Source organism: Podarcis melisellensis (assembly GCF_964234715.1).
Source record: "Podarcis melisellensis genome assembly, chromosome: 7".
Classification (NCBI taxonomy): Eukaryota; Metazoa; Chordata; class Lepidosauria; order Squamata; family Lacertidae; genus Podarcis; species Podarcis melisellensis.
In genome coordinates, this window is record NC_138539.1 from 18,450,041 (window position 1) to 18,463,740 (window position 13,700).

The 13,700-nt window shown below is 41.8% G+C and overlaps 1 protein-coding gene across 5 annotated transcripts in view; it reads left to right on the plus strand.

The window, feature by feature from the left end:
* CSMD3 (CUB and Sushi multiple domains 3) overlaps positions 1-13,700 on the plus strand; it is a 584,176-nt gene that overhangs the window by 416,230 nt on the left and 154,246 nt on the right. For all 5 annotated transcript variants that reach the window (XR_014170321.1, XM_081918582.1, XM_081918583.1 and 2 more), the window contains one exon: positions 1,992-2,183. Coding sequence is in view for 4 of the 5 variants with exons in the window: in XM_081918582.1 (XP_081774708.1) it covers positions 1,992-2,183 (192 nt within the window). In the remaining variant the exon portion in view is untranslated. The remainder of the gene's footprint in view (positions 1-1,991; positions 2,184-13,700) is intronic.

Consider the following 13,700-nt stretch of genomic DNA (forward strand, 5'->3'; position numbering starts at 1 on the left):
CTCTATAATATTTGGCTAGTCCACAAAGAAGGCTTTTGTCTTGGTAAAAGAATTTTTGGTAAAAGTGTTTATGGAAAGTGTTCCTGATTATAGGCCATTTTGCTCTTGTCTCATTTGTTCAATGACACAGAAGAAACCAAACTTATGTTACCTTTTCTTATTTAAAATAATGTAGACGCCACCTTTATTTTGCAAAGAAATAGCAAAATAGTTCATGAACAAATAAAACCAGAATGTCACAATACAATCAGTTCCATAAAAGAAATATACTAATCAAATTAATCAGGAACTCTGGGAATTAATGCCCAGGAAAACAAGTATATTTTCAGCTGTCAACTGAAAAATTCCAAATTTGGAGTCTGCCTTATCTCTATAAGAGATATTTCCACAATGTAGGCACATTTTGTGGAGGGTAGGTTCAGACTATGGAATGTTTCCACAGACAACTGCAAATGTACCAAATACTGGTACAGTGGTACCTTGAGTTACATACGCTTCAGGTTACATACGCTTCAGGTTACAGACACTGCTAACCCAGAAATAGTACCTCGGGTTAAGAACTTTGCTTCAGGATGAGAACAGAAATCGTGCTCCGGCGGTGCGGTGGCAGTGGGAGACCCCATTAGCTAAAGTGGTGCTTCAGGTTAAGAACAGTTTCAGGTTAAGAGCGGACCTCTGGAACGAATTAAGTACTTAACCCGAGGTACCACTGTATTCATGGTCAGGCAAATGCCTGGGTATACACCCAGGCATTTGCCTGACCATGAATACCAGTATTTGGAAGAACTATGTTTAGGATTCTAGTCTCCTGAATGCAATGAAAAGAATATTTTCCAAACTGCCTGTCAAGTGATCTTGCCCAAAGTCTAATTTAGTTAATTCTTTGTTCGAGTTCTTTTTTTGTGAGCTCATATTCAGTTTGAGTTACTGTTTTGCCTTTTCTTTTGCCAGCTCTGGCTTTTTCCTGGGAAACAAACAAGTAAACAAGTGGCTGATGGCTAAATCCTTTTTTTGGTCAGTATTGACAGGTTCTAAGTGAAAAGTGCAAGCATGCTGATTCAATGAAAAGAAAATGTATAATGCAATTTAATCTGTCAAGTTTTCTTCCAAGGGAAGCAGAAATCTTTGTATTTGAATGCTTACAGAATATTTTAATCATAAGCTTTGGCTCAGAGTAAAATGTCAAAGTTACTGCTGAATCCTACTAAGTCTCTTTTGCTGCTGGGATGCATGGCTCTTAATCCCCTTGGGTTATTTCCAACAAACTCATCCCACTAGCACAAAAACTTTCACATTGGTAATGGAACTTCCTCTGCTGTCTTGTCCCTGCACACACTCTATGCCCTCCCTAAATGTGCTCTAGAAGGTTTGGGAAAGCCTCAGAAAATATTAGCAGAGTGGGAAAGGCATGGGGAGAAGAGAAAAAAGTTATTTTGCACAAGCAGAAGTCATTGCACTAACTGACAACTTGTTGGATAAAACACATTAATTCAGAATAGGCATTGTTGAAATGATGAATTATCTATGAGTTTGTTCCAAGCTATATGAAAGGGGCGGGGAGGTAAACCACTTCACCCATCATGGGCTATCATGTGGCAATTTTTGGTACACCTGGTTAAGTAAAATGTCATCAATTTAACTTGCATTATTTCAGTTCCTTCTTTGATTTTTATCTTTTTAAAAACAAATAAAAGCACACAAGTTAGTGTAACTAGTTCATCAGATCTCTTTTACTGGCATATTTCATTCTATGCATTGAAATGCTACATTAAGTCTGATGAAACGTGATTACAGTCAGTAATCAAAACAGATGGCAAATAAAAGAAATAATTGCATATAATAATCATTTTAGTGGACAATATATTTCCCTGAAGAAAAGAGGCCTAAACATCTCATTGGCTTGCATGAGCCATTAAATAGTCTTTTCTTAAAACATCTGTACAGTGCAACTTGTTATGAATCAAAAAGTGATATTTTTGCCTTCCTCCTAGGTTCTGTAGCCACAGCATGCCGTGATCCTGGAGTCCCCATGAATGGAACCCGAAATGGGGATGGAAGAGAACCTGGAGACACCGTCATTTTTCAGTGTGACCCTGGCTATGAGTTGCAAGGAGATGAAAGAATAACCTGCATTCAGGTAGAAAATCGGTACTTCTGGCAGCCCAACCCACCAGTCTGTATAGGTATGCAGAAACCAAGGGAAGACGCAACTGCTTTTCTGACTTTGGAAACATGTTATAGTTACACAGCCACAAAGCCAAAAGTCAATAGCTTATTGTTAACGTTGAATTAAACACAGATACCAGGGCAGCTTAGTAGTCCTCAATAGGACGGTGTTTTACCTTTTAAAGAGGATAGATTTCTTGCAGGAGGAAAGGAAAGAGGACAGCACCACAAAGAGACCAAAGAGGAGAATCTCAATAGGTGCTGAAGAAAATTGTAGGTTTGTCATAAAAGCACTCCCAATTATAGTCATTACACCTAATGTGTTTTCAGTGTAGCTAGTCTTGATCAGAAGCAGAATTTCTTCTTTGTCTCCTGAGTTAAGGAGTCTCTTTGTCTTTTAGGAGACACAGAAAGAGCTATTGATTCCAATGAAGAGTGGCTAGACTGGAAGTGTGTTAGGGGCAATTACTCCAGTTGGAGTAATCTGCAATGTTTCTACAATGGAAGGATGCTGTATAATTTTTCATGAAGGACTAAAAAAATCACATTTTTTTCACCTTTTGACACTTTTTTTGAGGAGGCGGAGGGGAAGAGTGACAAAATGGCAGAATGTTTTCATAGTCTTAACAGGCAGTTCACAAAGTTTGGTCTATTGCCAAATCCCACAAATAAGGCAGGTCAGGAGTTTCAGGCCCACATATAGTTTCAAGCAGGCAACTTACTCCATGAAGGTTGAGAGCAAACTAAACCTTTTTCAACTTCTGCCCCTAGTCTACCTCTCCCAGGCTCCTCTAGAGACCCTGCCTAGCATATTTCCTGTGTTGTTAGGCTTGCAACAGCCTGAAGGTGGCATATGGTTCCTCAATCTCAAGAGAAGGTTCCTGTGAGGATCTAGGTCAGGGGTAGACAACTTAAGGCTCAGGGGCCAGATCCAGCCCAATCTCCTTCTCAATCTGGCCCACGGACTGTCCGGCAATCAGCGTGTTTTTCATGAGTAGAATGTGTCCTTTTATTTAAAATGCATCTCTGGGTTATTTGTGGGGCCTGCCTGGTGTTTTTACAGGAGTAGAATGTGTGTTTTTATTTAAAATGCATCTCTGGGTTATTTGTGGTGCATAGGAATTCGTTCATATATATTTTTCAAAATATAGTCCAGCCTGCCACATGGTCTGAGGGACGGTGGACCAGCCCACAGCTAAAAAAGGTTGCTGACCCCTGATCTAGGTTCTCACCTGCTCATGTTCATCAGCTTTAGTCTCCTGACCTCCAGCAGCAGACTGGAAATGGACTGACTCCTTAGCTAGAGAGACTGCAGCTTCAAATCTTGGTTGCTGCTGCACTCTGGGATCATGACAAAAACAGTTTTAGGAATGCCATGAAGTCTTCTAGTTGGGAAGGGACATCCTGAGAGCTCTGGTGCATGTGCTTTCATGCCCATGTCTCTTTGGATCTTAAAAACAATGGAAGCTTGTAATGTTTTTTTTTAACAGAGAAAAATGTATTTTAAAGATGTTCATTCTTAGTACCAGTTTTTTTCACCCACTAAAATATTTCTGCAAAGTCTCTTTCTTGTAGAGCTTTGTTGTTGTTGTTGTTGTTGTTTTCATACTGATGGAATTATACAGATAATCATTTGCAAAAGGAGCTGGTTTGTTAGTTGCTGAAACACAGATCTTTATAAAAAACGTTTTTAGTGAAAATTGATCATTTTGCCTTATTAGAATTTCTGTGAGAGGAATTCGTTGTGACGTTTTTTGTAAATATTTAATATGGGAGATCAGATTGTTCTGGGATGGGCAAACATCTAACAGCTTTGTTTTCTGTGAAGAGCTGGAAAATATGATTACCCCCAGATGTGTTTAAAAACAACACCAACACACAACAAAGACTTTAATGGAACTCTGCTTTTTTTTCTTTGGGTTTTATTACGTAAAAAAAAGACATTAAACTAAAATAATTAAATCAAAGACACCCAGAAATTCACATCATGTTCTGCCAGTTAAAATTAAAATGCATGAGTGCTTTACTCCATTCTATGTATTTCCACCAGGCTATCTCATTTTAATCCGTTTGAACAATGGATTTGCAGCATCTGTTTAGATTCATGTTTTTATGAAACAGTGTGTTGGCGCAGTATTTTAGCCACTTCATCCCAAACATTTATTTGGTAATATTGAAGCTTTAGGATTGGTCAAATCCTTTTAAAAAAAGCAAACAGCCTTTGAATATATAAAAGTATTTTTTGAATTTTGTGGGTGGTAATTATTCAGTACATGTTCAAACTACAATAGTACAACTTAAAATATGCACCTGTGAAAATCAAAGGCTGCTGAAGCATAGGGATGCCACTTTATTATATTATACTTTCAAATTGATCAGTGCAATGTAGGTGCAAATAGGCTTGCCATATTCCCCAAACTAGCTTTTTTATGGAGGGGGGGGTCCACCACCACCGATCCCGCTGATCCCACTCTCACACAGGAACAAGATTCCTCATTCTCAGTTACACAAACACACGGCCACCCAGACACCACACACACACACGGCCACCCAGACTGGAGGTTGGGGGCAATTGCCTCTGGTGGCAGCAATTTGTATAATTTAGCTATGTGCTGTGTGAAGAAGTACTTCCTGATTCTCCTAACACTCAGTTTCCTTGGATGGCCACAAGTTCTATGGGAGATGGAGTAAAAGAAATTCTCTATCCACTTTCTCCATTTTGTTGTTGTTTAGTCGTTTAGTCGTGTCCGACTCTTCGTGACCCCATGGACCAGAGCACGCCAGGCACTCCTGTCTTCCACTGCCTCCCGCAGTTTGGTCAGACTCATGTTCGTAGCTTTGAGAACACTGTCCAACCATCTCGTCCTCTGTCGTCCCCTTCTCCTTGTGCCCTCCATCTTTCCCAACATCAGGGTCTTTTCCAGGGAGTCTTCTCTTCTCATGCCAAAGTATTGGAGCCTCAGCTTCAGGATCTGTCCTTCCAGTGAGCACTCAGGGCTGATTTCCTTAAGAATGGATAGGTTTGATCTTCTTGCAGTCCATGGGACTCCTCCAGTACCATAATTCAAAAGCATCAATTCTTTGGTGATCAGCCTTTTTATGGTCCAGCTCTCACTTTCTCCATACCATGAGTCATTTTATACACTTCGCTCCTGTCCCCAAATACTGTAAACCTGCTTCTTAGGGGAACATCTCCATCCCCTTGTCATTTTGGTTGCCCTTTTCTGGAACTTTCCCCAACTCTACAATATCCATTTTCAGGTGATGTGACCAGAACTGTATACAATGTTCCAAATATAGTTGCACTATCTATTTGTATACTGGAACTATGGTATCATTAGTTTTACTTTTTAATTCATTTCATAATGATCCCTAGCGTAGAATTTGCCTTCTCCAAGGTTGCCACACACTAGGTCCGCATCTTTATTAAGCTCTCTACTATGACCCCAATGTCTCATTCCTTGTTAGTCACGAGTTCAGACCCTATGATCTTATATGTGAAATTAGGATTATTATTATTGTTTTGTTTCTGCAGGTATCAATTCACACTTGTTTCCACTGAATTGCATTTGCTATTTTGCTGCCCGTTAACTCGGCCTGGACAGGTCTTTTGGAGCTCTTCACAATCCCTTTTTGTTCTGATGACCCTGAACAATTTAATATTGTCAGCAAACTTGGCCACCTCATTGCTCACCCCTAACTCTACATTGTTTATGAACAGCTTTAAAAGCACAGTTCCCAGTACTGATCCTCAGGGGACTCCTCTTTCTACATCCCTCCATTGGGAGAACTATTCATTTATTCCTACTTCCTGCTGCTTAACCAATTGCTGATCCTCAGTATAACATCTCTTCATGTTCTATGACTGCTAAACTTAAGAGTCTACGGTGAGGCATGTGACATTAATTGTGTTAAGTGGTGCCCATTGAGATATGAACAGCAGCTTCAGCACTTATTCTTGGAACCATGTTAGGGACAGAAAGAGTTAAACTTACTTTGTGGAAGTGTTAATAATAATAATAATAATAATAATAATAATAATAATAATAATAATAATTTATTTTTACCCCGCCCATCTGACTGAGTTTCCCCAGCCACTCTGGGCAGCTTCCAACAAAACACTAAAATACAATAACCTATTAAAACATTAAAAGCTTCCCTAAACAGGGCTGCCTTTAGATGTCTTCTAAAAGTTTGGTAGTTATTTTTCTCTTTGACATCTGGTGGGAGGGCGTTCCACAGGGCGGGCACCAATACCGAGAAGGCCCTCTGCCTGGTTCCCTGTAACTTGGCTTCTCGCAGTGAGGGAACCGCCAGAAGGCCCTCGGCGCTGGACCTCAGCGTCAGGGCTAACCGATGGAGGTGGAGATGCTCCTTCAGGTATACAGGACCGAGGCCATTTAGGGCTTTAAAGGTCAGCACCAACACTTTGAATTGTGCTCAGAAACTGGGGGCCAGTGTAGGACTTTTAAGACCAGTGTTATATGGTCTCAGCGGCCACTCCCAGTCACCAGTCTAGCTGCCTCATTCTGGATTAGTTGTAGTTTCCGGGTCACCTTCAAAGGTAGCCCCACATAGAGTGCATTGCAGGAATCCAAGCGAGAGATAACCAGAGCATACACCACTCTGGTGAGACAGTCTATGGGCAGGTAGGGTCTCAGCCTGCGTACCACATGGAGCTGATAAACAGCTGCCCTGGACACAGATTTGACCTGTGCCTCCATGGACAGCTGTGAGTCCAGAATGACTCCCAGGCTGCACACCTGGTCCTTCAGGGGCACAGTTACCCCATTTAGGACCCTGGAGTCCTCCACTCCTGCTGTCTCCTGTCCCCCCAAAACAGTACTTCTGTATTGTCAGGATTCAACCTCAATCTGTTAGCCACCATCCATCCTCCAGCTCCCTCCAGACACTCACACAGGACCTTCACCGCCTTCACTGGTTCGATTTGAAAGAGAGGTAGAGCTGGGTATCATCCGCATACTGATGAACACCCAGCCCAAACCCCCTGATGATCTCTCCCAGAGGCTGCATGTAGACCTGTTCACGTTTACCCATGGCTGTAATTATATGTGTTAATTACAGACACACAACTAATGTCATATATGCATTTTCTCTAAGGCTATTTTATAAACCTGTATTTAATATACTTCTGCAGAATTGTAATAAGAGGTGGACATATGATTTGGGCGACAAAGGCCACAACATTATTGAAATAACTATAATTAGCAGTAAGTATCAGGACCATCAATGAGCAGGGATAGTTAACACCTACAGGGGAACTCACAAATCTTTCCTGCTACTCTCTGGCATCCTAGCATATAAAGGCTAGTGATGAAACCTGAACTGGTAGCTTTTATACAGGTCACCAAATATTAGCTGACCTTACCCCTTTATTGTAATTCACCAATTGGTCCATATATTCATTATCTCTCATTCATATATATATATATATATATATATATATATATATATATATATGACATATTTTTTGCTATTAGATTTTGCTTGTTTGTTTTGATTTCTTGTTTGTCTTTTGGTTACCCCATTTTCACTTTAAATGATTATTACAGTGGTACCTTGGGTTAAGTACTTAATTCGTTCCGGAGGTCTGTTCTTAACCTGAAACTGTTCTTAACCTGAAGCACCACTTGAGCTAATGGGGCCTCCTGCTGCCGCCGTGCTGTCGGAGCCCGATTTTTGTTCTCATCCTGAAGCAAAGTTCTTAACCTGAGGTACTATTTCTGGGTTAGCAGAGTCTGTAACCTGAAGCGTCTGTAACCTGAATCGTATGTAACCCGAGGTACCACTGTATAACAAATATATAATCCTTAACATTTTAAAATATGTATTGGTTTCAGTGTTTCAATGTGTAGCTAATAATATGTTTTATTAGTGACTGATTATTTTTTAATATACTTCATTTTTTTAAAAAACAGAGATATACCTGTAAAAGAAGAAGCTTATTTGACTGGCATTGACCTAGCATTCTTGGGGTGGTACTAGTCTCATTGCAGTCACCCCGCCCCTTTACCCAGAGTTTGACGGTGGCACACTGGCTGATAAACTTCAGGTTACTTGTTCAAGATCTGATATAGCCTTGAGTTCTTGCATTGTGTAGGGGAGATGCTGTTTAGCAAATGAAACTGGGTGTTCAAAACCTGTCTGCACACACACACACACACACACACACAGGTCACTAGATTGGGACTTTTTGTTCTTAGTTAAATATCCATACTTCATGTTCTATACAAAGTGTCCATAAAAATGAACAAGTACTATGCTAATTCCTGTCCCATTAAACTTTAATTAGTTTAATGTAAATGCCCAGTGCACTTCCTTCTTTAAAAGTCTCACCACGGCAGAGGATTTCGCGCAGCAGCTAAGAAGGGCAGGAGAGGCAGCATCTTCCCAAAAAGGAGTCCTGGAGCATGCGGTTTGTAAATCAAAAAAAAAGGTTTATTTACAAAACACCAAAAAACAATCCTGGCGACGAATCACACATCTCAGCAAAACACACACCCAAAGGGAGAAGGGGGAGAACAAACAAACAGGGGGACTATTTATACAGACTCATGTTCCTGGAAGCCTAATGACCTCCAGCTGCTCAGTGATTAGAGCGTTTCTGCTACTCTTTTAACCCTTTGATAGCAACACCCCCTCTCGCTCGTAACACTGAGCTGTACCAACCTTAATACAAATTTAAACCTGAACAGAAACATTTATGAGATTGCGGACTCAAAGCTTTTGTAAAACCGTCTGCGAGATTTTCTTGGCTTGGACAATACTTTAGTTCAATTAAACCTTGTTTTACACTTTGGCATACATTTTGATAACGGATATCCAAGTGTTTTGTGTGCGCCTTGAATTGACCTGATTTAGCTAGTTTAATACAAGGTTGATTGTCTTCCCACACTCTGATAGGTAGGGAACATTCTCCAAACAATTCTTGTACCAGTTGCTTATAAAATTCCAGTTCTCTACATATATCTGATAACGCATTGAACTCAGATTCAGTTGAACTTAAAGCTATAAGTGATTGTTTTCTTGATCTCCAACCAATTAGTGCATTTCCAAATTTTATCGCCATTCCTGACACTGATTTTCTATCTGGTCCAGCATCTGCCCAACTGCTGTCGGCCCAACATTCAAGTTGTGTGCTGCCCTCTGCTGATAGTTTTAAGCGAAAGCTTTTGGTAGTTTGGAGATACCTTAAAACTCTTTTTACTCCTTGCCAAGCATGCATTGATGGTTTTTCAGCTTGTCTACACAGCATGTTGACAGCATATGTTATATCGGGCCGAGTCCACTGTGCAATGTGGAGTAGACTGCCTATCGCTGACTGGTAAACCCCGGGATTACAGAACTCTGCCTTTTGCTCAGTTTGAGCATCCTTTGGGTAACTTAACTCCATTGGGGTTTTAACACCAGCACAGTTGTTCATTTTAAACCTTTCCAGCAACTGCTGGATTTTAGCTTCTTGGCTAAGCCAATAGTTACCATTTTCATCTTGCTGAATTTTAACTCCTAGATAAACAGATACATTGCCTAGTGATTTTATCTGAAACCTTTCTCCAAGCTTTGTGGCAAATTGTTGTGCAAGTTTATCATCCTTTCCACTGTATAATAAATCGTCAACAAATATCAAAACTGCTTCTTGTTCACATCCCGAGCCTTTTAGATAAAGACACGCATCTGCTGCGCTCTTTCTGAACCCCATGCTCTCTAGAGCATCGTTTAAGCAGGAATTCCAATTACGGGCGGACTGTTTCAACCCATAAATGGATTTGTGTAGGCGCCAGACCTGGTTTGGCTTGTCTCCTTCAAAACCTGGTGGTGGTGTCATATAGACTTCCTCCTGTAAGTCTGCATTTAAATAAGCCACATTGACATCAAAATGAAACAGCTTATTACCCTTCTTAGCTGAAGAGGCTAGAAGCATTCTTAATGACTCCGATCTTGAAGTAGGGGCATAGATTTGAGAATAGTGAACACCTTTGCGCTGCGAAAACCCTTTTGCAACTAGCCGGGCTTTATATTGCAACTCTTCAGTAGTTGTGGGCTTTAAACGATATACCCATCGACAACCTACAGCTTGTTGCCCTTTCGGAAGCTCTGTACTTGTAAACACACCGAGAGACTTCATTGAAGCCATCTCTTTTTCCATTGCTTCCTGCCACTTTACGGCTTCTGAGCTTGGAAGCTGTTGTACTTCCATATAGCTTTCTGGCTCACACTGTGCCATATTTACGTATACACTTGTCACCTTAAACCGCTCTGGCGGCTTGCCCTTCGTTGCACGACTTGACCTGCGCAATTGCTCCTCTTGTGCCCCCTCTGACCGTTGGCTGTCAGAATCTGTCTCAGACTTTATGTCTGGACGTGCCTCTAGGGATAAAGACCTCCGTTTAGATACCTCCCTTGGGCTTGGTGTTGCAGGTGACCTGCTTTGCTTTTGCTGTCTGCTAGGCCTACTGACTGGCGAAGTTGGAGCACTCCGAGATTCTGGCTTTTCTACCTTAGGAGAAGAACCTCGTGCGTGATCAGAATCTGCATCTGCACCATCCCCTTCTGGCTCACCACTCTCTGGACTTTCTTTCTCAGCATGAATGCCTAAATCATCTCTCAAAATGTCAGGGTTAGCGTGTAAGTGAGTCCATCCGGACTGCTCACAAAAATCAGCGCTCCTACTGAGGACCACTCTTGTAGTATCCCCACCTGGGTCCACAAACCTCCAAGATTTGGCATGTGGTTCGTACCCGCAAAAGATGAGTTTCCTAGCCCTTGGACTTCCCTTTTTCCTTAACGCTTTTGGGATAAGTACATAGGCTTGAGATCCAAACACCCGAAAGTAATTAACTTTGGGCTTCTTCCCATATAAAGCAAAATAAGGCGTAGTATCAATTACCGAATTATATACTCGGTTCAGAATATGAGTAGCCGCCTGCCAGGCTTCCGCCCAGTAACTCTGAGGAAGTTTAGCATCAAACAACATAGAGTTTGCCAACTCTTGCAGAACCCTATTTTTACGTTCGGCCACGCCTCCTTCTTGGGGGGAATAAGGTGTAGACAGACGATGCTTAATTCCCTTTTTCTTAAAGAAATTCTGCAACACAGACCCGGTAAATTCTGACCCTCTGTCTGTCTGAAAAGCAAGTACTCTAGTACCGAATTCAAGTTCTACCGCATGAACCCAATTTTTAACTGTTTCTGCAGTATCTGCTTTTGTTTTGAGAGGAAAAAACCATGTAACCTTTGTTTTGTCATCCGAGAGACACAGTGCATACTTCGAACCTCCCATGCTAGCAACAGGCATTGGGCCACATAGGTCCATATGCACAAGTTGGAATACTTTGTCAGATTTCCTATCTGAACTGGGATAGCTGCATCTATGAACCTTCGCACTTTTGCATGCAGTACAATCCAAATACTTAGTACATTTGTTCAATTTGCACCCTTCTGATAATTCAGGTTGCCTTTTAACATACTGAAAATTAATATGCCCTAAACGGCGGTGCCATAAATGAACACAAGAATTATGGGTAGGCGTGTTCACACAACCAGCATGAACCTGTTCAACTTCATCTGGACTTGTCTCAAAATAATATAACCCATTTCTGCATTCCACCTGCAAAAGAGATACGTTATTCTTTGAAATAGTGCAAACCCCATTTTCAAACACAGTTTTAAACCCATTTCTATCAAGTTCTGACACAGACAAAATACACCCCTTCAGTCCCTTTAGCACGTAGGCATCAATTTCTGTTTGCAAACAATTCAAGAACACTGTGCCTACAGTCTCTAAGGAACGTTTAGTTGAATCTGCCATTGTCACAACTTTAGGGGTTTGCAAATGTCTGCAATTCTGCAAACGGACACTAGATGGCGCCACCAGGTGGTGAGATGCACCACTGTCGATCAACCAGCGTAGATTGCTGCCTTGGCCACGCCCTTGCATCAACGCCATTGCTGAAGCCATGTGCTGTGTGCTGTGGGAGTAGCCACGACCTCCTCCTCTTCTTCGACGTCCCCTGGAACTCCTTGTCTGGTAACTAGGGGTAACGGCCTTGTTGCTGTCTTGACCAGGTTCACGTGGACAATTCCTGATTAGGTGGGAAGGGGAACCACAGCGAAAACAGTGTCTAGCTGCAAAAGCATTTACTGTGTGCTCAAACTCAGCATCAACACTCTTAGGCACAGCATAACTCCCCTTTAAAGACAAACCTCTTTCTCTTTGCCTTTTATCCTGTTCATCCGCAAGCCGAGAAGAAATGTATTCAAGGGTTAATTCAGTTGAAGGCATAGCTTCCAAAGTTAGAGCTAGAGTCTCATAGCTTTTATCAAGAGAAGACAACAATATGTATGACTGCTGCTCCATAGAGAAAGGAATGCCCAGCTGTCTTAGTTGATTAAAGGCAGACACCATTTTGGCAATATGTTCTTTCACACACGCTCCCGGTTGGAGACGTAAATCAAACAAACATCTTGTAGCATGGATCTTGGCCCCCGCAGTGTTTCTGGAATTTAACCGCTGCAGAACCGTCCAGACCTCATGCGTGTTCTTTAACTCAGAAACATAAGGCATTTGCTCTGGTCCCACTGCCAAAACTAGTAGACCTTGGGCTTTCCTGTCGCGTTTCTGTGAAGCTGCTGCTGCTGCTTTGGCTTCTGCAGACGCGTCTGCAGCTGCCTGTAAAGGCGGTGCTTCAGTACAGCTCCACAACTCTTTTGCTTGCAACCAAACCCTTACTCTAGCCTTCCAATCTTGCCAATTTTTCCCATTGAGTCGCGTAAACGGGACAGTAAAACTTTCCTGGGACTCTGCCATCCTCCCTGGGGCTTAGGAACGATACTCACACACCTGTAGACCGTCTCCCAGCTGCTGAGGTGGCTCCTTGAGGAATCAGACGTCTTCCAGCGAGTACAAACTGTGCAGTGCCTCTTTAAAACTTTTCTAGGCACGTTGCAGGACTCAAGCTGCTTTGGAGGCTTTCGTTGTCGGCAACCGCTTCTGTCTTCACTCCAGTCCTTGCATAAATCACTCTGAACTGCTCTCCTTATCTCCTTCTTGACGTACAAACATCCATAACCTGTCCCATTAAACTTTAATTAGTTTAATGTAAATGCCCAGTGCACTTCCTTCTTTAAAAGTCTCACCACGGCAGAGGATTTCGCGCAGCAGCTAAGAAGGGCAGGAGAGGCAGCATCTTCCCAAAAAGGAGTCCTGGAGCATGCGGTTTGTAAATCAAAAATAAGGTTTATTTACAAAACACCAAAAAACAATCCTGGCGACGAATCACACATCTCAGCAAAACACACACCCAAAGGGAGAAGGGGGAGAACAAACAAACAGGGGGACTATTTATACAGACTCATGTTCCTGGAAGCCTAATGACCTCCAGCTGCTCAGTGATTAGAGCGTTTCTGCTACTCTTTTAACCCTTTGATAGCAACAATTCCAATATAACATATTTGTTTCTGATGAGTTTGCATCAATCTTACAATTGTCTTATACACAGCTATAATTATATTGA